This window comes from Pelodiscus sinensis, chromosome 25, assembly GCF_049634645.1.
Source record: "Pelodiscus sinensis isolate JC-2024 chromosome 25, ASM4963464v1, whole genome shotgun sequence".
Classification (NCBI taxonomy): domain Eukaryota; kingdom Metazoa; phylum Chordata; order Testudines; family Trionychidae; genus Pelodiscus; species Pelodiscus sinensis.
Genome location: NC_134735.1, coordinates 3,380,479 through 3,406,331, shown reverse-complemented (window position 1 = coordinate 3,406,331; position 25,853 = coordinate 3,380,479). Strand labels below are relative to the sequence as shown.

Below are 25,853 nucleotides of genomic sequence, written 5' to 3'. Positions count from 1 at the left end.
TCAACAGTTCTCATAGTGGTAACTAGTTCCCCCCTCAGAGAGCAGAGTCATCCAGCAGATATTAGTTATTTGTGCCATGCTTGGTTCAATCTAGAAAAAGCCTCTTGTTTCAGGCTCTAGCCTCCTTGACAATTTAACAAGCTATTAAAAAAAAGTAATTCAGGGATCATACCACACCATTTCTCGTAGTTAAAACATGCAACTCCCACTGTCGAGGAGAGAATGGCACACCATCCCTTAATGAGGTCTAGGTGCCTCACGGAGGGGAATTTTCCCTTTCCAACTAATTGCTGGAAAAGTGACTCCCATAAGCCAGGATTGTTAGGAGAAAAGAGGAAGCATGAGCCAATGGTTAGGTAGCAACCCATGACATTAAAGAACTGGGGTGGGGCTCTACTACAGACTTCTTGTGTGACCTTGGTCAATTCACTTAGCCTCTCACTGGCTGAGTTCTTCCTACCCCCCAAACCTGTAAAATGGAAATACTAGCACTTCTGTACCTTAGAGGGTTTTCGGAGGATAAATACATTATAGCCTGTGAGGCATTAAAATTATTCAAGTTGTTCTTGCCTTCCAAGTCTCCTCATGTTAGTACAATACCCACAGTATACAGTCAGCTACAGAGCTGAAAAGCTAATCCCCCCCAATAAATCCACTGAGTTATCAATAACCCCATCAGAATTTAAATGCTGTAGAAACTATCCAGTGGAAGTGAAACTAGGAATCTATGGCCTTGTCTAAACTAGGGCCAAATACACAACATCCTAATCTTATTAGCAACCATCCTAATCTTAATAAGGCTGCAGTAATTGAAACACTTTAAACTGGTCAAGATAAAACCCAAGCTTCCTCTGACATTTTAACTCCATCAGGTTAGTATGTTCGGAAGCACAATTGCCTTGTTTCATGAGTTTTAGATGAGGTTAGTCAGATGAAGCTAACTCAATCTAACACTACACTTGTAATGTATTAAGCAATTCCCTGACGTTCTGGGCTCAGAGTATTTTTATTTCCTGTCTGCTTCCATGTCTTTGATAGTGACTGGCTGAAACACATGAGAAGAAGCAACATTATTTAAATAATTTATACAAACATTGTCCGATTAATCCTCATGGCAGAGAGCATGGTAGATACTTCAATTTTATATCCCGGACAACAGGCAGGAGTTAAAAGAACTTCCCCAAAGCCCCCACATTTCTTCCTACTCTTTATTCACTGGTTTTCAGAATTTAGCTTTTAATGAGATGGTGTTGGCTACTCACCCAATGGATCTTATTTTGTACTTCATTCTGTCAATGGAAAGCACTTTCACCTCCTGCAAGGAAAGAGCAAATCAGGGAAAATAGAGTGGTCATTAAGAGGACTCATCATATTGATTTATAATCACTGGATGAAGACTCCCTGTGAACATGCCCTCACACAAAGCCAATATTGGCATCATCATCAGAACCTAAAGCCAGTGTTTGAACAGCACCAGAGGGGAACGCTAAGGGTCAGAATAGAGATGTACATAGAACAGTTATTACAGTGCTAGAAGATGTACTGGGGTTGTTCCGGTCCTTCAGGGCAGGGGATTGGCGGGGGCGGGCGAGGGTGTAGGAGCTGGCAGGGGCTGTGCTGGCCAGGTGGTGTGTCGGAGGGGGTGGGCAATGTGAGACTCTTACCTCCACTCCTGCTCCCTGCTGTCCCAATGGGATTACAGCTGTCCCAATCCCCATCTCTGGCCCCTTGCTGCCCCCCTGTGGTCATTACACAGTATAACTGTCCCTGCCAGCAGCCCCCTTCCTTTCCATGTTATGAAACGCAACCAGTCACATTCCAGGCACATCCCATTGTCCTGGCACAACCAAACCCTGACCTTGCTTTAAGTTATGATAAGAGGAAGCTGCCTACCAAATTCAGTGGTCCTAGCTCTTACTGTTGAGGCGGCGTTCTTGAACTAACAGACAGACGAACACAGAGACACTCACTCGCAGACAAAATAAACTCTCAACTGTATAGTAGATAATGGCACCTAATGACTAACATTTACAACAGCAACACTAAAAACACATTCCTTGCCTCTCCCTAGCCTTTGTTTCTACAATCCCCCATGCGCTGGCAAGTCTAAGGGGTTGTTGATTCTACCTTTACTGCCCCTGTTACTGCTGTTCTTAGAGCAGGTAATGGTAGAGAATATGCCAGTCCTGAAAGATGGAAGACACTTACCCTGGGTACAAAGAACTGCTCGGCACTGAATTTATACAGCCACTCATTCAAGAAGTTATAGAGAAGAGAGAACAGGTCATGTCCTGCGGCACAGAAGCAGAGAGAAAAAGGGATTCAACAGGAAGCCCCAATAAGAACTTCCCAGACATTCTTTAGCACATCTCAAAGGGACAGTTTCCAGAGCAACATACTACACACAATTGGGAGAGTTGCATGAAACTCTGAGCGCAATACCAGAGTGTAAATCTGGGTGCAACAGATCTGTAGCAGAACTTAATCGAAAGAGACCGCTCAGACCTTTCTTCCAATGCACTTCTCTTTCAGTGAGTTCATCTAACAGCCCCATTGCCTTCTTACCTTCTGTCTCCACTTCTACAGTATCCAAGGGTTCGACAGTTTCTGTATCCGTCATGTAGCCAAACATGGCCATCACACACTGTTCAAAAGTCTCTTCCAAGGTATCTCCCCAGGCATGTAACCTACAGACACAGCTCCATTACTCCAGCATTCAACAGTAACAAAGGAAGTGCAGACGTGGCACGTCTGCTTTGAAATGTACAAGAGCCCCAGCAGGGACTCTGGTGCATTTCAAAGGTGGAACACTGCTGCTGCACCCCTGCCCCCTCCCAGGGAACTGGCTTTTAAGCCATCTCTCCCCCAGCAGCCCCTCCTCGCTTCCTCTTTCTGATAGAGGCAGCAAGGGGTGGGGGAGGGGGGGAAGCAACTAGTGTGCCAACTATTCGATAAGCTTTTGCTTATCGGATAGTTGATTAGTCGCTTATAATCCTAATGCAGAGAAGCGCAGACCTGCCATCACCTATAAATAGGGACCCTTGGAAAGAAGATTAGTGAAGTACTGCTGAAATACTGAAAGAGAAAAGGGGGTTCTTTTTAGAGGGATAAAGTAGTAAATGTTTTAATAAAAGCAGAAATGTCCTTCCTAAAGAGGGGCAGCTGGCATGCATGGAAATGGATCACTTGAAAATAAGAGGTAGAATATCATTTCAAAAGAACAAAGAATACTTAGCACCCCCGCAGTAGCAGAACATTTTTATAGTGTGGGGTGCTGAAAGCCACTCAACAAAACTAGATTTTGTATACAAGAGAAACCACTTTACCAGAAGATGCTGCTGCTCTTCTAACATCCCTAGTTCCCACACCCCTGCATCTCAGCATGCTCACATGTGGCATTCCAGAAGCTCAAAGGGGACATATTTGGCCTGACTCTTCCCACATCAATTTACGTAGATGCAAGCCTGCTGATGTCAGTTACTCCTGATTTACATCAAACCGTGACAGAAGAAATACATCTTACTGAGGTTACACACAGAAATTGCGGCAAAAAAATACTCACTGCACGTCAGCTGTGTGATCCAGATCTGAGGGAGTAGAAAATATATATAGTTACAAGGTCATCATGGTGGTTTAAAAATAAGCAATAATATGGAAGGAAAAAAAAGTCAGGTCTTAAGATTTTTTTTTGGTGCTTCTTTTGGTGAAATTGGTTTAGATGAATAAATTGGAACCAAACAACACACAGTCTGTTTTATTACACAGGTGCACCTATGAAGTACAAGTTCTGTTAAATCTACCTCTGAGTTTCATGCAGATCACCATTTGCTTAGTTAAGGCCCAGACATATTTCTGACTGGACAACTGTTGAGAGGCTGCTAACAGACACCGGAAGTAGAATAACATATTGCATTTAAGCAACACATACAACCAACTCAAGATCAGCAACAAGAACAGGGTCCTAGAAATTTAGGGATCTGTTCTCAATTTGATGTGCAAGCATAAACATGGGGAATTTCCACACTCCATGCTTTTTCAGTGCTGACAGAGCTGTGGACAGAGGAAACCTCAGGATGTGGCTCCTCACAAGAGAAGGGGGGCCATGGTTTAGCTAAAAATAGCATTCTGAAGAAGCAAGAGAGCAAATATTCACTCTGCAGAAGTTACTCCGTTTGAAGTTGAAATAAAAACTCTACCCTGGCAGAGATTAATGTAAAATGTGCACTAAGATTGAAGAGTTTTTTTAAATTATGCAGATTAAACATCCACATATACACACATAGAATTAATATAATTAAGAGTAGTGAAACTGCCGGGTTGAATCACAAGAGTCCCTTGGGGTTGTCCCCCAGAGTGCTGATCATGCCATTGGCACCAGTCTTCCTGGCCTTTGAAGCACCCCATCATCCTATCCTGCTGGGCCAGATCCCCTAGCCAAGGAACAGAGTTAGGGTGACTGCCCTTCTGCAGAAGCTAGAAAGGGTGCATCAGTGCTACTGCATTGTCAAACAAGTTATAGAACACCATTTCAAAGCAGAGATGAACACAATCTACACCTCCTATTTCTAGCAAAACACAGGTTTCCTCCAGTTCTTATGAGATTAGGGATGTTAAATTTCGATGAATCAGCTAATCAATTGGTGGAATTTCCATCAACTACTCAATTCGTCGATAAGGGGGGCACTCACTATCCCGCTGCGCCTCTGCCTTTGAAATGTACAAGAGCTGCAGGTGTCTCTTGTACATTTCAAGGAGAGAGGCACAGCAGTAAGAATGTCTCTGCCTCCCCTGCCCCTGTGGAGATAGTGCTGGGGTGGGGGGGAACCGGCTTTTAAGTGGTCTCCCTGCAGGACTGGCTCCTACCCCCCACCACTGTCTCTCTGATAGAGGCAGCAGAGGAGAGATGTGACCAGTCAAGTGACTACTTGACTACCTGATAAGCATATGCTTGTCCACTAGTCGCTTACATCTCTATATGAGATATTAGAGGTTTTTACTGCACCAACATAGCAAATTAGTTATGAGGACTACGTATCTGTGCCAGTTTCTTCTTTCCCTTCAAGGCAGAGAGGTGTCAGGTGTCTGGTATGTTCTAGAGGCTTAGGCCACAAGCCTTTTTTGCTCATTTACAGCTTTTAAACAATTAAGAAGATTACAAAAGAAGGAGAGGGACCCACAATAAAGAAATGTTAAATTATGTAACATTAATTTATAAAACTACAATTTAGGGATCTAGAATTTAAGTCAACTCACTGTAACAAAATAATTTGTGGAGTCCTTTTGTGGCACTTTAAAGATAATAAATTTATTTGGGCATGAGCTTTCATGGGCAAAGACCCACTTTGTCAGATGCATATACTACTAATATGGCTACCCCTCTGGTACTTGAAACAAAATTGTAAAATAACCATATTTGTTGGAAGCAGTTCTAAACTCAAGTCTAAAATAAGTAATATGCCATGGATCATCTGTGTCGGTTCCATAATCACTTATCTGCTTTGTGAATAGTTTCCTTACCAACTGTCTCTAACAACAGTCAAACTTCAGCCAGACAATACAAATCTTCTCTGAGTACATACGGAAGATTGGTTCCATTTTGACTGGTGGAATATGCTGCTCTTGTACGAGCTAAACAATAGATGCTAATGAAATTACACAGACTACGCTCCCAAATGGGAACAGCTCAACTAAAACTGCAGTAGTAAGACACAGGCTGCTCTTCCTAAAATAAATGCCTAAAGTTATTAAATCAATGCAGGAAGGAATTCCTGGGGAGGAAAAGGGGGAGGAGGGTCACCTTGGCGAAAGCCTCAAAGATGCAGATTAAAGCATGGCATGCAAAAAACAGAACAAGACAAATGTGCAGAGAAGATGGAAAAAAAATACATTCTTCAGCGAAAATCTTAAGCATTTGTCTAGAGACAAGAAACAGCTGAGAAAGAGAGTTTCTCTGGCTGCTTTTTATAAATAGGAGTCGTTATTCATACCCCAGAAAGGCACAAAACAATTCAACACACAACTCCTACAGCCACACTCCTACATCCTGCAAGTGAAAACAACATGAAGCACTAGTGCATTCAAGAGATTCACCTTTCCATAATGTGCCTCCTCCCCCCTGCACCACAGGGGCCATGTCTGAACAAGGCTAGGAGTACTCACACTCATACTTCTTATTGACAGGAGGGTACTTGGCTTTAATGGCCTTCTGGTCCTCTGTCAGGTTATAGTCCCTGTAGTTATCTGCCATGATCACACTTGGATGTGCAGTGCTCACTTCCTGCTTTATAAAGATGGCCACCCCCTTGCAGGCTTCTGCCAGGGAAATTTCTACACGTGATTCTGATGCTTAAAGAGATATTTCTCTTTCAGTCAGGCCAGCCTCTGAGGGGAAATCAAGAGCAATTGGGGAAGAGCGCTTTTACTGTAACTGCATGTAGGCAGCAGCACAATTGCAGAGGAGGCTATGGAACTGTGATGCTTAAAAGCTTCAGAGGGGTAGCCAAGTTAGTCTGCAACAGGAAACACTTAAAAAACAACAAATAGACTAGTAGCACCTTAAAGACTAACAAAACATGTAGATGGTATCATGAGCACGAAAGCTCTTGATGCCATCTACGGCTACGGCTACGGCTACGGCTACACTGGCATGATTTTCTGGAAATGCTTTTAACGGAAAACTTTTCCGTTAAAAGCATTTTCGGAAAAGCGCGTCTAGATTGGTAGGACTCTTTTCCGGAAAAGCACTTTTTGTGGAAAAGCATCCGTGGCCAATCTAGACGCGCTTTTCCGCAAAAAAGCCCCGATCGTCATTTTCGCGATCGGGGCTTTTTTGCGGAAAACACTACTGTGCTGTCTACACTGGCCCTTTTCCAGAACAATTTTCCGGAAAAAGACTTTTGCCCGAACGGGAGCAGCTTAGTTTTTCCGGAAAAGCACTGATGATTTTACATTAGATTGTCAGTGCTTTTCCGGAAATTCAAGAGGCCAGTGTAGACAGCTGGCAAGTTTTTCCGAAAAAGCGGCTGATTTTCCGGAATAACTTGCCAGTGTAGATACAGCCTATATGTTTTGTGATAGTGAAGTGTGTCTCTGTGAATACCCATGTCCCCGAATCCTTCATTTATGAGGGGGAATTTAGGCTTTGATTCTGCAAAGATTTTTGCATGTGTGTTTATAACTTTACGCACTGTCAGTAGTGATTTTGCACAGTGGGCCAAGTTAAGCATGTGCCTAAATCTTTGCAGGCTTGGGGCCGCAAATGATTAACTCCTTGAGGCCGGATGAAAGTCTTGCTTTGTGTTCTGCACCGCCCCCACCATGCTGTCAATGCTCCGTAACAGGGTGATATTAAAACCAAGGTAATAACGTAGTTATTGGAGCGGGGGCCTGAGTTTGCAACTGTCAAATGCTGTCAACTCCCCCCGAAGGTCGTGGCAATATGAGGGTATTCAACACCTTACAGAACGATGTTCAGTGTGCACATGGGGGAGTGAGTAAAGAAGGCAAGGGCATGGGCAGTGGGCGAACGGCTGGCTTGGGGGGGCAAGCCCCCAATCCCACTTCTTCCGCCCAAAGCTCCGCCCCTTCTTTGGCCACCGGAGCTCGCTCAGGCCCTGTTGTAGTCACCGGCCCCATCCTAACCATGACCCCAGCCCCTTCCATTGTAGCTGTTGGCCCAAGACTGGCAGGCCCCCTACTCTGGTTGTCAGGCAGCATGGCCTTAGCCCCTCTCACAGTATTGACACACAGCCCCAGCCTCGGCATGCCATGCATCCACAGCCTTCCCAGCCCCAGAGCACCTCCTCCTCTTCCAGGGGCCAGCCCCAATGCCAGGCCAAGAATAGCCTGATGCACCAAGGTAGGAGGGCTCCTGATCTGGGATGGACCATGGGTGAGGCATGTACCCAAACAGACATGGGTGGCTCTACCCCAAGTCAAGCTCCCTGCTGTTTGTGTGCAGCCAGCTGCTTTGGCCCGGCACCGGGGCTGGCAGTTGGAGGGGGAGACCACGGTCAGGTCTGGCAGTGTAGCCTGTGCTTCCTGGCCCCCCGGTGCTTCTGCCACTTGGCGCTCCCACTTGGGGTGTGAGGTGCTGAGAGACAGGGAAATCTTCGTCCCCCGGGGTCAGTGGTTGCTAGGTCTCAGTGTCCAGATGAGTGAGGTCTTCATTGTCTCCTGGATTTCCCGTTCTCAGCCAGTCCTTTTTTATGACTCAGTCTCATCTAATCCACTCAGATCACACAGACTCACCTATGTCTTCGGCTAAGCCCACGCTACCACTTATCATTATGTCGTATCATTGATATCAGTGAGAGGCCTGGATAAGCCATTCCCAGGGTCATCCCTACTGATATGAGAACTTGGGGCCTCAAATTTCATGGTGTCCTAACAGCTGTGTGTTGTGTATCGGCCGGTGGCCAGTCCCATCCCCTGCAAGTCCCCTGCCTGCGGTCTCAATGCCGGCTCCTGCAGCCAGCCCCATCCCTCGCCTGTCCCCCATGCAGTCAACTAACCAATAAGAATTCATGAGGTTAATCAGCTAGTCGATTAACCGATATTTAACATCCCTAGTTTAGAGCAGCTATTCTAGAGAGCTCACAGTGGTGCAGCTGCATTTTTGAGCTATGCTGCTGTAGGTGCTCCAGCGTAGCCATAGCCTCAGCCTTCTCTGAGAGCAAACAGTCCTTTTCCACAACTTGGTAGCCACCCAAAATTGGAAACTGAGGTATTCCTAAAATGACAAAAATTTCCCACTCTGTCGCAAACCTCATGATAGTTGAGGTAAAAACAATGAAGAGTACGGTTCACCTTAGAGACTAACAGATTTATTAAGGCATAAGCTTTTTGTGGAAAAACCGACTTTATCAGATGAATTGGAGTGGAAGTTATAGAAGCAGGGGGTATATTTAAGGAAGAAGTTGCTTGTGTGAATGAAGCTAATCAAGTCAGGGTGGAAGTGGGTCATTTATAGCATTTGTATGGAGATGTGAATATCCAGAGAGGAGAAATTGCCTTTGTAATGCGGTAACCAGTTGAGATCCTAATTCAATCCTAAATTGATAGTGTTGAATTTGTAAATGAATTCCAGGTCAGCTGTCTCCCTTTGTATCCGGTTTTTTAAATCCGTTCAAATCCATTACTGACTGTCCAAGGAGGTTAAAATGTATCCCTACAGGTTTATGTGTGTTACCATTCCTGAACTTCATTACAAAGGCAATTTCCCCTCTCTGAATAGTCACATCTCCACGTCAAATACTATGAATAACTAGGTTGACCATACATACTGATTTTTCCGGGACTGTCCTGATTTAAAGGACTCTTTCCTGGTCCCGCATCAAGTAGTGAAATGTCCTGGAAAGCCCTGCTGGAAAGTCCCCCACTACTTGACGGGGACTCAAACGGGAAGAAGTGACTGTGAGTCCATTGCTCCAGGTGCGGCGCAGCATCAACAGCGTGTTCCCAGCTGGGGCGGGCTTTTGGTGGCACGTAGTTTCTGACCACTTCATCACCCATTGCCCCACCACCGCACAGCCCCCTTCTTACTCCATGGGACTGCCTCTGTCAGATGGGGTCCGGGTCCAGCTGTACAGCCTCCTCCTCCACACGTGCAGGCGGTGGCTTGTTACAGCAGCCACTCATGTTGGGAGAGAGAGGGTGGCTGAGTAGGGTTGCCAGGTGTCCAGTTTTGAACTGGACAGTCCAGTATTTGAGCTTTCTGTTCGGGAAACAAGTTGAGAAAATAGAAACGAGAAAATAGAAATGTCCGGTATTTTCTAAATAAGATGTAATGTAGATTGTGATGTCATATCAAGTGTGTCCGGTATCTTTATTGAAACCATCTGGCAACCCTATGGCCGGGTCCAAGGTCTGAGTAGCCGCTCCCGAACTTTAGCACTTTTGAACTGCTGCCTGAGCCCCGGCAGGGGACGCGCAGAATCCTTGGGGCGGGCTGCCGCTCTCTCTCCCCCGCACCCCTCCCCGCCCCGCTGGGGGAATGGCAGTGAGCCTGGTCTGGCGAGGTATGTTGGGGTTTCTTCACACACCCCCATGCTCTGTCAGTGGGAAGCCTGACCTGGTGCTGCAGCCCCGTGGATGCACTGGGATCCCCGCTGCATGTGGGGGGGGACTGAGTTCCTGTTCTGTTCCCCCCTGCAGGGGGAATGACAGCGTGCAGTCTGGAGGCTTTCCCTGCTGCAATGGGGTGCCAAGCCAGATAAGCACCCCCCTCATGCTAAGGCCCCGCACCCAAATCCCCCTCACTCACTCCCCTCCCCCCTCTAAGATCCTGCATTCCTGGCTTGCTCTGACACCCTCCCTTGCTCCTGCACTCTCCCTCCTGGCCAGACACCCTACCCCAAACCCCTTCCTGTACATTCCTTCCTGGCCAGACATCCTCCCTCCTGGCCAGAAACCCTACCCCCAGACTACTCCTGCACCCTCCTTTCTGGTCAGGGACCCTATGCCCAGCCTGTCTCTGCACCCAACCTCCCACCCAGACGTCTCAACCTCTCCCCTTTCTGCACGTACCTCCCAGATTCTGAACCTCATCCCTATCCCACACATTGGCAGCCCTGTCCTGCACACGGAACCCCCTTTTTTTTCCACGCCTGAGCCTAGGCTCACCATGGGCAGGGGCTGCTCAGGCCAACAAGGAGCTGAGCCCTTCACGACGGGGTTGCTGCCGCTAAGCAGCCCCTGTTCACAGTGGCCTGGGCTGTCTGACGTGAACAGGGGCAGCTGGACTCAGCGCAAGCCGGGACCAAGCATTCCTGGCTCGTGCTGGTTGCTACACCTCTGAATTTTAAATGTACTAAGAGTCCGGCAGCTCTTACTACATTTAAAATGCAGAATTGCAGTCTGGGTGGCTCCCAGACCCGGCACGAGCCAGGACTGCTGAGTCTCAGCTTGAGCCAGCTCCTGAAGCTACCCTCAACTACACGATTAGCTTGATAACCGCAATTTAACATCCTTTCCTTGAACCTCGTTCCTCTTGGTCCCATCCCCTCACCCTGTGGGGCTAGGATGCCAGAAGAGTGAGGTGTCTCAGTTAAGGGCCAGCTCAGTGTGGGTTGGGGGTTTTTGGAGGAATTTTTTTGCTTCTGGCTTGTGTGGCCCCCAGCTGATTTTTTTGTGGGTTAGTGGCCCCCCAACCCAAAAAAGGTTCCCCCCCCTGCCATAAATAAAGAAAAAATTGAAACCTTTTGTGTTGGTCATAAATTAATATTTTACTGTATTTAAAATGAAGTTTGATAAACTAACACAAGAAAGTTAAAACGCTTAATCTATTTAACAATTTAAGTCAAACCATTCTCCCTAGCTGCAGCACTAGCAAAACGGCTTGAGAGTAATTACGTAATTCACAGTGAGTTTCCATTAGCAAATGGTGGTCTGCAGAAAGGTTTACACTGAGCCAGGTGGTTCATGGGCCAAAAAATTTGAGAGCCACTGAAATACAGGCAACCCTGGCCTCTTCCCCCGAGTTAATGCAATGCAAGTTGGATTAATGCAATTTCAGTATGGTTGCATGGGAGGGTCCTATGGGGGCCAAACCCATCCCTATTGGCAGAGGACAGTGGGAGGAGTTCTTAGAGGCGTCACACGATACCCTTTACTTCCAGTCATGTGTCCATCTTAACCCTGGAAGTACTACCTCCGGGGGTGGGACTTTATGTAGCAGGTGGGCAGGGACTAAGAGATCAGGGGATGTGGCTAATGAGGCTGGGGGCGTGGCCAATGTGTCCTTTTTTTGGTTCAGAAAATATGATCACCGTATGAATAATCCACTTTCCCCCCCTGGCTTGATTAGCTTCATTAACACAAGTAACTTCTCCCTTATATATACTCCTGCTTTTGTAACTTGCGTTCCAATTCATCTGATGAAGTGGGTTTTACCTACGAAAACTTATGCTCTAATAAATCTGTTAGTCTCTAAAGTGCCACAGGACTCCTCATTGTTTCTGCAGACACAGATTAACACGACGACCCCTCTGATAGTGGTAGTAGTGTTGGAACACTAGGTGGGCTTTACCCTTCGGTCACTTGCTCAGATGAGTACCATAGTACTGGCAGATGGGACACGTCCATGCAATGACACGGGATGACCCCAGCTATTAGGGGAAATGCACTTAATGCAGTGCCAGGCCAGAGCGTTGCAGGGATGCCCATCTGGAAATAGTTTTCCACAGTGGTACCTGCAGGAGGGGGTGCAATGGCTTATCCCACCCCCCAGGCTGACCCCAACTGAGGCACACACAAGGGCTAGAAGTTGATACTCTATAGGCTACGTCTAGACTGGCATGATTTTCCAGAAATGCTTTTAATGGAAAAGTTTTCCAAGTTTTCCGTTAAAAGCATTTTCGGAACAGAGCGTCTAGATTGGCATGGGACGCTTTTCCGCAAAAGCACTTTTTGCGGAAAAGCGTCCGTGCCAATCTAGATGCGCTTTTCCGCAAAAAAGCCCTGATCACCATTTTCGCGATCGGGGCTTTTTTGCGGAAAACAAAGCTGAGCTGTCTACGCTGGCCCTTCTGTGCAAAAGTTTTTCGGAAAAAGACTTTTGCCCGAATGGGAGCAGCATAGTATTTCCGCAAAAGCACTGACAATCTTACATGAGATCGTCGGTGCTTCTGAGGAAATTCAAGCGGCCAGTGTAGACAGCTGGCAAGTTTTTCCGCAAAAGCAGCTGATTTTGCAGAAAAACTTGCCAGTCTAGACACAGCCATAGTGTCTGTATGCAGGTGACCACTGGTTGGTGACTGGCCCTTTAAGAAGACCTGCGCACGAGCCAGGGTCCATGTCCCCCTAGATGCCCTACACTGGAAAATGGCGGCTCCCAGGGGAACTTCAGCCGCTAGCGCCTTCCCCCCTCCCACGTGATCCGGAGAGCGCGCTCACCGCCCCTCTGGACCCGCCCCCCCCGAGCCCGCTCCGGCGCTCGGATTGGCCGCGCGGGCCGGGCAGTGGGCTGTGATTGGCGGCCGATGGCGCGAAGGGCGCGCGGCGCCGGAGCCGCACGCAGGGGGCAGGAAACAATAGAGCGGCGGCTGGCGGGGACGGAGGGAGGCGAGGAGCCGGCTGGCCGCACCGCCTGCACCTTCGCCATGGCGGACAAGGAGGGTAGGCGAGAGCGCGGGGCTGAGGCGCGGGCCCCCGGCCGGCTGGGGGCCCCTCCCCCCTCCGGGGGACGCGCGCGCTGTGCTCCTACCTCAGGCTGTGGAGAACCTGCCGGGGGGAGGGGCTGCCTCAGTGGCGGGGGGAGGGGCCGCGCCCTCGGTCTCTGGGGAGCTGCTCTGAGCCCCCCCCCTTGCTCCCCCTTTCCCCCCGCCGAGACACAGCCCTCCCCGGAAGGGCTGGGGGCGGGGCTCCGCTCCGAGGCTGGGGACGGGGGCGTGTCTCCACCCGCGCGCGTCTCTGTTGGGGGGGGGGGGGGTCAGGCCGCGGCCCCCTCCCGCCTCCCTCGGGCGCGCCGTCCCCGCCAGGGCCTGCTCCAGTGGGGGGGGGTCACCTGGGGGTCTCCAGGAGGTTCCCTTCCGGGGTCCCCCCCCCACTGCGGGGCCGCGCAAGATGCGCTCCCGCTCCGCGCTCCCTGGGGGGCTGCAATGGGCCGCGAGTGCGCTTGGCTCGTGCCCCCCCCCCGCTTCCCTGGGCCGCCCCCTGCTGCTGCGCGCTCTGCCCCGAGGGGAGGCCAGGAGGCTGCCACCTGCGGCCCCCAAACCTCCTCGGTCTGCGTGTTGGGCTCCGATCTCGCTCAGGCTGCTTTGGGGATGTTGAACGGGTCAGCATCCCCCTTGCCCCCGGTTACCGTTAACCTGGAGCAGCCCCCGGCCTGATGCGGGCAGGGACTGTTCCCGCCCAGCGGGGTCTGCCGCAGGTGGGGGACGCTCAAGCCTAGCATGCGACGGGCAGGTCCGACCGGAGCAGCATGGGTGCGCCTCAATCTGGTCCCATTTAAGCGGTTAACTAGTTAAACATCACTTTTAACCAATTAACACATGAATTGGGGTTTTGCATCCTTAATCTGGAGTCTAATCCCATATTTACTTTGGCGTTTTTATGGGATTCCTAGGTCGCTCGAACCTGCGTAGTATTAAAGAGATTTATTTTTTAATGTTCAATGAAACCACTTTTACAGGAAAAAAAAATGCTGCTCTAAATTGTGGAGAGCTTTGCACCTTCTTTAAAGTAACTTTTAGTGAAGGGTGAGTTGGTAGGTGTAGATTCAACTCATCTGTCTCACAAAGAGAGATGGACAGGACTCTATTGGTTGATTTAGGACTAGTAGCCTTAATGGGGCTGTTTCTAGTATGAAGTGAGCCCAGGCATTGCTTCCTTGTGTATTTAATTTGTATTGCTTCCTACAACTATTGGTTCTAGATTAGACTTCTTTATCTGAAGAGAGAGGTGATTGCATGTGCTGCAGGAGTTTTTTAATCTAGTAGTTGGCTTTTTGTGGAAGTATGGTGTATGCATCAGTAGTGTTGCTATCAGATAAGCCAGGGGTGGGGAACCTCATGCACAGGGGCTGCATGCACAGGGAACTGTCCTCTGGCTTGCCTGGATCCAGCCCCTGAGGCTCAGGGCCCCCCTGCTTCATGTTGGGGAGTTTGTGCTAGTGCTTCAGCCCCCCCCCCCCCCCACTGCAGAGCTGGAGCACACAATCTACTAAACTGGGCCCTTTCAAGGCTCTGGTGTGTGAGAGGAGAGGTGGGGAGTCTTTCTCCTTCTCAGTTTGCGGCCACGTCAGGGTGTGTGAAGATTTTGTTTTTGTTCTCACCTGTGTGTGTGGCCCCTGACTGACTTTTTTCTTCTTCTGTGGGTCAATGACCCCCCCCCCACCCAAAAAAGCTTCCCCATGTACATTCATTGTCTTGTTGACCATTTATAAATACTTGTCCATATTTTTGTGCATCTTTAAAAAACTTTAGCAGCCTTTGATGATGCGGTGGAGGAACGTGTGATCAATGAGGAATATAAAATTTGGAAAAAGAACACTCCTTTCCTGTATGATCTGGTAATGACCCATGCTCTGGAGTGGCCCAGCTTGACTGCTCAGTGGCTTCCTGATGTAACAAGGTAAATTTATCCTCTGACTTTTTGAATGATGAAAAAAGTCACTATCGCGTTTCACATTGCATCAAGACTCTGTAGTTGCTGTCTTCCATGACCAGCAATTTGTGCTCTTGCCTTATCCTTAGTGAGTTGAGGACTGTTACGGCACACCATGTTAACCAATATCTCCACTCCTTTTTGTTTAAAAAATGAACTGCTGTTTGGCAGAATATTTTCACCTCTATTTAAAGTACAGCCGGTCCCCTGCTTACTGACAAGTTACGTACCAAACACTTGGTTGTAACTCCATTTGTTTGTAAGTCGGACCCCATTCGTTTAAATGCGGCCGTACTGTTCGTAAGTGTGGATCGTGTTCGTAACTCGAGGACCGGCTGTATAACTGTTCTCTGATCTCTTCCTGTCCATCCTACCCCAGAGACAAACTTAAAAGTAATCACTGTCATCCCCCTAAATTACTGAACCAATTTATTTTCCATCTTCTGCTTGTTCAAAGTGCTAATAAACCTCAAGACTTTACTCCACTAGAAGCTCCTTGGGGGAATATCAGAGATACTATAGATGGGCAAAGAAAACAAGTGAACTTTGATGCTATAAGGACTCCAGTATGAGAGAGGACAGTGGTCTCCAGCCTTTTTAAGCACAAGCTCACTCTTTGAATTTCAGTCCAGGATCTACCTGAAACCCAATTACCCCTGCTTCACCCCTTCTGCAAGGCCTCACCCTCCTCACTCTGTGAAGATGGGGTACAGAAGAGGGGGACAGAGTGACATCAATGCTTCCCTGCCTCTTGTCTCCCCCATTCTGCACAATAAGCAGGAGGCTCCTGGAGCAGCTCAGGGGCTCTGGGCAGGAGCAGCTGGGCAGTGAGGGGGGACAGCTAAAGTGCTGCAGGCACTTGAGAGCCTCACAGCCAAACCCATCAGGATCACTTGTCTGAGGCTCCAAGATTTACCGATAGATCCCAATCTACTGGTTGGTGACCACTGAGATAGGAAATCTCTACACCACAAACAACCTTGCTTCCATATCTCAGAAGGAGAGCAGGGACAATACTGAAATGAGTGAGTAGTTTATGTTTTTGTAAAGAAGTGGTCTCTGACCTTTTTATGCCCAAGATTTTTTTTTTTTTTTTTTTAATTTAAGGGCAACCCAAATCTACCCTGTCCCCTCTCCAAGGTCCTGCCCCTTCCATGTAGTCCTACTCCACCCCCCACTCACTCATTGTAGGTTCTCCACCCCCATATTCACAGGGCTTGAGCAGGGGATTGGGGTTCAGCAGGGGGTGCTGGTTCTGAGCAGGGATGGAGGGGTTTGCAGTGTGTGGTTCTGGGCTGAGTCTGGGGCACATTTGGGGTGCAGGAGAAGGTGAGCAGGTGCAAGCTTTGGGAGGAGAGTCTGGATGCAGGCAGGGACTCTGGGCTAGAGCAGGGGGCTCGGGGTGCAGGAGAGGGTAGGGGGTGCTGGCTGCCAGAGGTGGCTCAGGGCTGGAGTTTAAGGTGCAGGAGGTGGTAAGGGGTGCTGGCTTCTGCCAGGCAGCACTTATTGCAAATAGCTCCTGTTGGTGGTATAATGAGGCTAAAGCAGGCTTCCTGCCTGCCTCAGCCCCGTACTGCTTTTGGAAGGGACAATGAACCTCTATGGCCCTATGGGGTGGGAGAAAGGGCAGATGGCTCTATGTGCTGTCCTTTTGCTGGCACTGCCCCCTCAGCTCCCATTGGTCATAGTTCCCCATTCCCAGCTAATGGGAGCTATGGGGGTGGTGCTTGGAGGCAGGAGCAACATATTGAGACCCCTGCTGCCGCCCACAGGTCAGTGCTAGTTGCTTCTGGAAGTGGTGTGGGGGTGAGGTAGGCAGGGACTCGGGAGCTTGTCTTAGCAGCAGCTTCACTGCATTGCTGGACATCACAGTCGATTGGTTGGTGAACCTGTAAAGGGATAACTTCCGGGCAGTGGGCTCATTCTGATGGTCTAGTAACAGCTGGGTGTATCTCCCTTGATTTGTTGTAGACCCGAAGGCAAAGATTTCAGTATTCACCGGCTAGTCCTGGGGACCCACACTTCAGATGAACAAAACCATCTTGTGATAGCCAGTGTTCAGCTGCCCAATGATGATGCACAGTTTGATGCTTCACACTATGATAGTGAGAAAGGAGGTAAGCGACAAAGGTGGTAAACACAGTGGAGTTTTAACACTTTTTTCACTAGATTTTGGTCTTTTTTTCTTAGCTTTGGATTGATAAAATAAAATTAAATTCACTATTAAATCACCAGGAAAATGTTAAGCTTTTCTCATGGATTTCTACACAGTACTTCTGTAACCCATATGCTACATTGTAGGAAACTTTTCACTTACAAGAGAAAAGGTTACATTTTACTAACAGGGATGAAGAGAAGAGGGCATATTGTCCTGTTTAAATAGTTCAATACTTTGGGTTTGGATCCCATGTTATCTGCAGTCTTGTTTGGCTGCCAGTATTCCTACTTGTTATAAGAAATGGTTATTTTAGTCAGTTTAATCAATTGTTCTACATTATGTGGGTCATTTCCAGTTCAGTTGTTTGCTGTGCAAATTGCTAGAAGCCAGGAATGTGCAATTGACATTTTGATCTTTGGATTTCAGTATTGTTCATGAACAGGATTCTAATTAATAAAATACTTCGCATGGTAATTTGTTTTCCAGAGATGTATCAAATCTGTCATGCTGCTTCTCTTCCCCTCTGTATTTTAATCCTTAATTTTTTTCATAATTATATTGAATCACAATCTTTGAATACTTGTGACTTTTAATTTAGATGGGAAGCTTGTAGATAATCTGTACACCCGAAAACCTTTTAATCATGGTCCTAAAATGGTTTGTTTAGACTGTGAAGAACTTCAAAAAGATCTCACCAAAATAAGTGACTGGGCAACAGAATGGCAAATGAAATTTAATGTGGATAAATGTAAAGTAATGCACATTGGGGGGGGGGGGAATATACATATAATATTATGGGGGCTAATTTAGTTACAACTAATCAGGAAAGAGATTTTGGAGTCGTCATGGATAGTTCTCTGAAGACGTCCACGCAGTGTGCAGCAGCAGTCGAAAAAGCAAACAGGATATTAGGAATCATTAAAAAGGGGATAGAGAATAAGACGGAGAATATTTTATTGCCCTTATATAAATCCATGATACACCCACATCTGGAATACTGTGTACAGATGTGGTATCCTCATCTCAAAAAAGATATACCGGCATTAGAAAAGGTTCAGAGAGGGGCAACTAAAATGATTAGAGGTTTGGAAAGGGTCCCATATGAGGAGAGATTAAAGAGATTGGGACTTTTCAGCTTGGAAAAGAGGAGACTAAGAGGGGATATGATAGAGGTCTATAAAACCATGAGTGGTGTGGAGAAAGTGAATAAGGAAAAGTTATTTACTTGTTCCCATAATATAAGAACTAGGGGCCACCAAATGAAACTAATGGGCAGCAGGTTTAAAACAAATAAAAGGAAGTTCTTCTTCAGACAGCGCATAGTCGATCTGTGGAACTCCTTGCCTGAGGAGGTTGTGAAGGCTAGGACTATAACAGTGTTTAAAAGAGAACTAGGTAAATTCACGGAGGTTAAGTCCATTAGTGGCTATTAGCCAGTATGGGTGAGGAATGATGTCCCTAGCCTCTGTTTGTCAAAGGGTGGAGATGGATGGCAGGAGAGGGATCGCTTGATGGTTACCTGTTGGATTCACTCCCTCTGGGGCACCTGGCATTGGCCACTGTCAGCAGACAGGGTACTGGGCTGGATGGACCTTTGGTCTGACCCAGTATGGCCATTTTTATGTTCTTATGTTTTGATTTAATGACTTTCACATTAGTACCTCTTTCAAGGAATATACTGCCCGATGCTTGCTCTCAATTTCATAATCACATGCTAAACATAGCTTCAAAAAGGCTATCAAAGAATTTATTTTAGTCATCTGACTTTTTATAACCCTGATACTTGCCATTCCTCCTTCTTCCACATGAGGCAGTATGGCCTATTGAACTGAATACTAGATGAGAGAGCACCTAATCAGTGCCACTAATTAAGGTGTTGTCTGCACACCCATGGCAAGGTCTTGGGTCTTGTGTGGGTTGCTTAATGTAACCTTTCTACCTCAGTTCCATTCTGTAAAATAGAAGATAAATGAATAGAAAACAGATTTCTATTTTTAAGCATATGTTTAAATAGTTATGCTCCTCTCACTTATAACTGTTTAGTTTATTCTAAAAACATTTATAAAGAATGTGAACATCTTTATTTTTAATGTCCAAGAAAACTTGCCGTTTTACTGTGAGTTGAGTTGATCTTTAGTGAATTGAGTTTTCTATCTGAAAACAAACTTTCTCTCTGAAAGTGTAATTTCTTGTATTCATGGGCCAGATTCCAATGTGGTTTCAGTACCCTTCAGAAAAGGAAGATAAATCTACTGTGAATCCACTCAAGAGTAGGTAGATTGGTGCCAACACTGTGGAAGAGAGTTCAGGAACTCTGTCCAGGGATTCTGTCACTTTGACACCTTTCTCATCTCTGGTCCCCTGCTGCCAGATCAGTGGTGGTAGGTCCTATTCTCTTTCCTAGACTTGCAGTTGCCTGCCAGATTTTTCTAATGAGGTCCTGTGTCTTCCTCAGGCAGCCTTGGGATAGGCTAAAGGCTTATTGGCTGAACTGTTAAACAAAATTGTGCTGTGCTGTAACTTCAGACCTTAAAGGACAGTGTGGTGTTTTTTCAAAGAAAATTTGGTACAGTCTAACTGGATAAGACTCAAACTGTGTTGTGTTTAAGAACAGATATGTTCTAATGGGTCTCCCAACATACAGCATTGATTTGTAGAACAGATAGTTTTAAAAGAGATGATTAGTCTTGCACCTTTACCAGCAATAAATTTGTTGTAAATGTTTTAGTTGAAATAGTTAGCAGAATAATTAACTGCCTTGGTTATGGGTAACCAGGTGATGCTTACCGGTTATAGTTAACTAGAAGGAGCGTGAGGGGTGCTCCAGAGCAGCCTGCCCGTGATGGGGAGGGCGAATCCACCCCTGTTTATGCGGTTAACGGGCTAAACAAAACTTTTTTAATCAGCTGATTAAGCAGGATTTTACATCCCTACTTGGGAACCTTAATGTGTTGCTGTAACAACAACAAAAATGAAGCATTTGAATCAGATTCTCTTGACTTATTTTCTGTGAACATAGCTTCAGAACCACGTATTGTCCTACAATCCATGTAGATACTTCTCTGGCCTTATTGAGTTCTTATATTTTGATTTGAATTGCATGCTCAGTTCACCATTAACAGCTATCTGCTCCTTATTTCCAGAGTTTGGAGGCTTTGGCTCTGTTAGTGGGAAAATCGAAATTGAAATCAAGATCAACCATGAAGGAGAAGTGAACAGAGCACGCTACATGCCCCAGAATCCCTGCATCATTGCTACAAAGACTCCATCCAGTGATGTCTTAGTCTTTGACTATACCAAACACCCCTCTAAACCAGGTGTCTATAGCTCTCTCTTACCACAGTTCAAAATTGAGCACAAACTTTTGTGACTAGATCTTATGAGTTTGGAGGGAGGGAGTAGGAGAAGGAATAGAAGTTTAAGTTTTTGTTTTTAATGTTTAGTATTAAAACAAATCTTTGTTAGTTGAGTAGAAGAACTTCTCCAAGGAACTAGTTGATATGTGTCATCAGTTGCTGCCTCACTGCATTCTCTGTCATGTGTTGTTTATAATCTAACTTTTAAATATATTTGTCGTTTGGGTGAGGTGCCACTATCAGTTTTTCATGGTGGCAATTTTGGGATTTCACCTGTTGTGATAATGGAGGATATTCAGGGGCCAGTTGGAAGCTGTTTTGTTTGCTGGGTGGCTGAGCTATTAACTTGACGAACCGGGATGTAAAATCACCTGCAAACAGCATAAGCAAAGTAAGGCGGGGCAGCTTTAAAAACTAATTTGACCTCTTTTGGAAAAGCACAGGAAGATCACTGCTAATGTACAAAATGTGTGGTTTTGGGAACTTAATTGAAAACTGACCTAGCTAATTCATGAAAGATTATTATCAGAACAGTAACTGAGGGTTATATTTCATGGTGCAACCTGACAAATTACTTCTTGACTTAGAGATTGTAGACAGGGAGTGAGGGCTGTCTTTATTTTGTTCTGCACCTAGCATAATGGAACCCTATTCCAGAATAGAGCTAGTCAGAACTACCTTAATGTTTGAAATATAATTCTTCCTTTTTAGCAGTAAAAGTTCTGACACTTTTTTTTGTTTTAGCCTTGTAGAGTGTCTTGGTTCTTTCTACTGCTTAAAATGAAATGGTTCTACTTAAGACTAAAGTGGGAATCCTGTTTAAGATCTGAAAGCCGAGGTTGAGGAAGTACTGTGGCACTCTTGTCATGGTGCTCTATGGTGGGCTTGCATTAGTGGAGTTGTTAGGAGCTGAAGTTTTCTGACACTACCTTTGCAGACCCTTCTGGAGAGTGTAATCCTGATCTCCGTCTTCGTGGACACCAAAAGGAAGGCTATGGACTGTCGTGGAACCCAAATCTGAGTGGGCATTTGCTCAGTGCTTCTGATGATCATGTGAGTATTGTAAATATATGCAGAGTGCTGGTTGCACTTTAGTTGATTAACTAATGCTTTTTTGGGAGTGGGTGGGGGGGAGGTGAGGAAAGTTCCTCTATCTTAAAGATACACTTTTTCTTTAAGACCATCTGCTTGTGGGATATTAGCGCTGTTCCGAAGGAAGGTAAAGTGGTGGATGCAAAGACCATCTTTACAGGGCATACAGCAGTAGTGGAAGATGTATCTTGGCACTTGCTCCATGAATCCCTCTTTGGATCTGTTGCTGATGATCAGAAGCTCATGATGTACGTGGGTAGTACCTTTACTTGTAAAGTTGGGAATATTTCCCCCTCTCAGGATACTGGACAGCAAAAGTTTTATATCTCATCATATTCCCCTCTCTTTGTAGTTGGGACACCCGGTCAAACAACACCTCCAAACCCAGCCACTCTGTGGATGCTCACACAGCTGAAGTGAATTGCCTTTCTTTCAATCCCTATAGTGAGTTTATTCTGGCCACAGGATCTGCTGATAAGGTATAGTCTGTCTTGAATGTGGACAGATGATATCCCTTAAGTTCATGTTCACACAAGTGTATATGTTGGTAACTCTAGTAACTTCCCTTAACTTTATTTTTCATCTTCCTTAATAGACTGTTGCTTTATGGGATCTTAGAAACCTAAAACTGAAGCTGCACTCATTTGAATCGCATAAAGACGAAATATTTCAGGTACAGTAAAATGGTATATTTTTAGGGGAATTATTTTGATTTTGTTTCCTGCAGTTGGGTCTCCAAACCATTGACACCCTGCATGACCTTAAAATGTATTGATTAAAAATTAGTCCATTTAGTTTTTTTCTTCCACTGTTTTTGTTACTCATGATATTTGCATTTAAAAACTAGTGGCAGTTTTTAGTTCATCTTTGACTCTCTTTTCAGTAACTAGTTGCAGTGAGGAGCTGCAGCAGATTTTGAGCCCTCTAGAAAGGTGCAATCATTTTATTAACTATTTAGAGTGCAAACTGGTGACCAAGAATGGGGATTTTGAAGGTCAGTTAGAGGCAGTGAGCAATTGGGAAGGCAGGACATCTTTTTTAGACAAGCCAGCATTCTCAGTATGAGAAGATGGCAGGTGAAGATAATTGTCTAAGAGTAGCAAAATGAAAGACTGATTAGAAAAAAAATGCAGGGGCTTGTTGGGTAACAGGATTGCTAAAGGCTTCTAAATAGAACTCTTGATAGCTTTCATATGCATTGTTGGACGATCTGTGCTTGGAATGTTAGGCTCTTCCCTCATCTTCTGACCCAGCTACCTGATTAAGTCATATTCACAGGAATAGACTTTTTTTTTCCAGCTGGAGGCAGTAACTCTAGTATTTAGGCTCGTATAGATACGATTGTGGAATTTCTTTCCCTCTGTTTTGCTTTTTTTTTTTTCTTTTGTGCTGCACGTGGTCTTTCCTCACATTTCACATAAGTGCAGTTTGTGTAAGTGTAACTCTCATTGCAGACAGGAGGGCAAGCAGCCTCCTTGGAGGATGCAGTGCTTTTCAGTGGGCATCTGACGTAAGAAGGAAGACTGACTGCATTTTGCAGCTCCATGGAGTCTGAGCACATTGTCTCATTCAAGCTTTAGGCAGGCAGTCATGAGTGTTCACAATCCCCTCTTCCATGTAGAAGCATTATCAATGCAAAATTCATCTTTTGAATTGATGCCTTTGCAACTTGAAACTGGAAAATTGCGTTCATGCGATAAAGCAGACATTGCTTCACTGTGTCATGCATGGCTTCTTTAGATTTATCTCCTTTTTGATATGCTCTTCTTTGTGCAGGTTCAGTGGTCTCCTCATAATGAAACCATTTTGGCCTCCAGTGGTACTGACCGTAGGCTAAATGTGTGGGACTTGAGGTAAGTCGTAAACTGAGAGTGACACCTGCTATTGTCTGTCTGAATCAATTCCCTTGGGTGCTCTGAAAAATCTGTTTACATTTTGCTCTTGTTTTTACTACAGTAAAATTGGGGAAGAGCAGTCCCCTGAAGATGCAGAGGATGGCCCACCAGAGCTGTTGGTAAGTTTTTCAAACTATAACTCTGGATCTGATATGCACTTCATATCTGCACTTTAGACCTGAATGCTCTTTTTCCTCCCCCCCAATATAGTTTATTCATGGTGGTCACACTGCAAAAATATCAGATTTCTCCTGGAATCCCAATGAACCCTGGGTAATTTGTTCTGTATCAGAAGACAATATTATGCAAGTCTGGCAAATGGTAAGCTATGTGGTGTAATTCTTTGTAGTGGTTGTGTGGTAAATGACACTTTCTCAGACCTGTTGAGCAAAATAGAATTCTCTACTTTGATACTGATTTGCTGTGCAGCCTTAGCCAAGCCTGCTCAGCAATGCTGATGTTGATTTAGGTTTTGTTTTACAAACATTAAAGCAACCACTTCATGTGTGTCACTTCCAAAAATGTGTTGGGAGGGTGGGGGCAGATGTAAACCATTTCCTTCTAGTATTTGGAAATCAAACACTGTATTAGTGTATGGGAGCCAAAGGAGAAGTTGACCAGTTTCATTGTCCAAAGTGAGTGAAATGCTTACAAATGATAAATAGAGTGGGAGGGGGAGATTTAATTTTAGATTGTTGTGTATATAGCTCCAGATAGAAACTAATGTTAAGTGACTTATAACCTCACAGTTCCTTTTTTACCTGCTGCTTATCTACCTGTAAAATGGGTTAATACTCACTTCTCAGAGGGTTTAATATCATCATGTTGAGGTGCTCTGAGATCTTTTGAAAAGCACTGTGTAAAAGTAGAGTATGAAATAACTACAAGGAAGAGATCTGTATTCTTCATGATACTAATTTATAGTTAAGGAGTCAAGTCCCTAATTGTGTATTGCATACAAACTGCAGTTGTCCTTTATCACAACTCTATTTTAAAGCAATACTGTGGAAAACATGGCCATTATGAGAAGGTTCGGGCATATTTATAGTAACACTTCTGTAAGTGCTAAATAGCCTTGAGGGATCTAGGGTGAGAGCTCAGTATCTGGAGATGAATGACTGCTAGAACTGTAGTCCTTGGAAGTGCTCACATTGAATCCCTTGAACTCAGATAAGTGTTGTCATATTAAGTGATTCTCCAATTCCTCATTCCCTATATCTTGCAGGCTGAGAACATATATAATGATGAAGATCCTGAAGGAAGTGTGGATCCAGAAGGTCAAGGGTCCTAGATGACTGACCTTACACTGTTTTTAGTCCTCGTCCCCTCCTCCCCCTTCCCTTCCAGCTCTGATATTGATTTGACACTGGTTTTGAGACATACATAGACTGTGTTCAGCCTTCCCTATGTAGATACCATCAACCGTGCTTTTAATTCCCAACAATGAGTATTCTAACTTAAGGGCTTGGCCCAAATGACCTGGTACCGTGCTATAGCTCCTTCTTTAAATTTCCTACAGCAGCTTATTGTGTATAAAGCTGGACAAAGATGCCTTCAAGAAGTGGGGGTGGGAGCTTTCTCTTTTTGCTGCTTAAATGCTACAGCTGCAGGCTAACTTTTCTGGCTAACTTTCAAGGTTTGAGGGGTAGAGCCACATAATTGTGTACCTGAGGTGATGGCAAGTGGTTTTAATCTTTGGGCAGTTACATGGAGTCTCTTGTCCTCTTCTTGATAAGAGAATATTGGGATTTTTAGTCTGTGCGCCAGTATTTTCAAGTGCAGATTCTGACTTGAACCAGCACTAGAAATCTTTCCTTAATTCTGGATTTTCACTGTCTCCTTCCCACCCCTTCTGGTGGGCAACACAGAATTTTGGATATTGTAGCTATTCCTGCGGATCATTGTTCACCACCCAAGTAGTTTGGTCTGTTGTGTGTTCTTGAGCTGTGTTTTCATATATTTTCTTTCCTTTCTGTGAAATGGTTTTTAAAACTTGGGACCACCAAGTTGTAAAATTGTATGTTTTTACCTGACTGATGTACCACAGGTGGCATGTCCAGTAATCTGAAAACACCATTGGTAGCTGGTATATGTAAAAATATTAACGAAATGTGGATGAATTTCATTTTTTTTTTAAGGAATTAGTCCTTGACCACTAGCTTCTGCACATCTCTCAGTAGGCTGTTATTCTCCATGACTAATTATGTGTAAGTGCTTCAGATGGAATAAATTGGTTTTCTACATAAA

General features: G+C 45.6%; 2 protein-coding genes across 6 annotated transcripts in view; one reads left to right on the top strand and one right to left on the bottom strand.

Moving 5' to 3' along the window:
* The window catches only part of ZBTB8OS (zinc finger and BTB domain containing 8 opposite strand), an 18,139-nt gene extending 4,807 nt beyond the window's left edge, over window positions 1-13,332 (bottom strand). The window contains exons 1-5 of one of the 2 annotated variants that reach the window (XM_075908998.1): window positions 13,205-13,332; window positions 3,563-3,587; window positions 2,566-2,687; window positions 2,209-2,291; window positions 1,263-1,315 (exon numbers count right to left, since the gene is read on the bottom strand). In XM_075908998.1, coding sequence (XP_075765113.1) covers window positions 1,263-1,315; window positions 2,209-2,291; window positions 2,566-2,638 — 209 coding nt within the window. In that variant the 5' untranslated portion in view covers window positions 2,639-2,687; window positions 3,563-3,587; window positions 13,205-13,332. Of the gene's footprint in view, window positions 1-1,262; window positions 1,316-2,208; window positions 2,292-2,565; window positions 2,688-3,562; window positions 3,588-6,159; window positions 6,299-13,204 lie in introns of those variants that run through there. The other variant, XM_006117535.3, reaches the window with a different exon arrangement.
* RBBP4 (RB binding protein 4, chromatin remodeling factor) lies at window positions 12,958-25,853 on the top strand. 4 transcript variants are annotated; one of them, XM_075908995.1, is made up of 12 exons: window positions 12,958-13,116; window positions 14,925-15,072; window positions 17,077-17,222; window positions 20,407-20,580; window positions 21,557-21,672; window positions 21,799-21,959; window positions 22,064-22,190; window positions 22,307-22,384; window positions 23,488-23,564; window positions 23,668-23,725; window positions 23,817-23,927; window positions 24,832-25,853. In XM_075908995.1, exons 1-12 carry the CDS (start codon window positions 12,981-12,983, stop codon window positions 24,895-24,897), a joined length of 1,398 nt encoding a protein of 465 aa, XP_075765110.1. In that variant the 5' UTR covers window positions 12,958-12,980; the 3' UTR covers window positions 24,898-25,853. The 4 variants fall into 4 exon arrangements, with proteins under 4 accessions (XP_075765110.1, XP_075765108.1, XP_075765109.1 ...); XM_075908993.1 differs by having other exon boundaries at window positions 21,781-21,959; XM_075908994.1 differs by having other exon boundaries at window positions 12,963-13,116; window positions 14,928-15,072; window positions 21,781-21,959.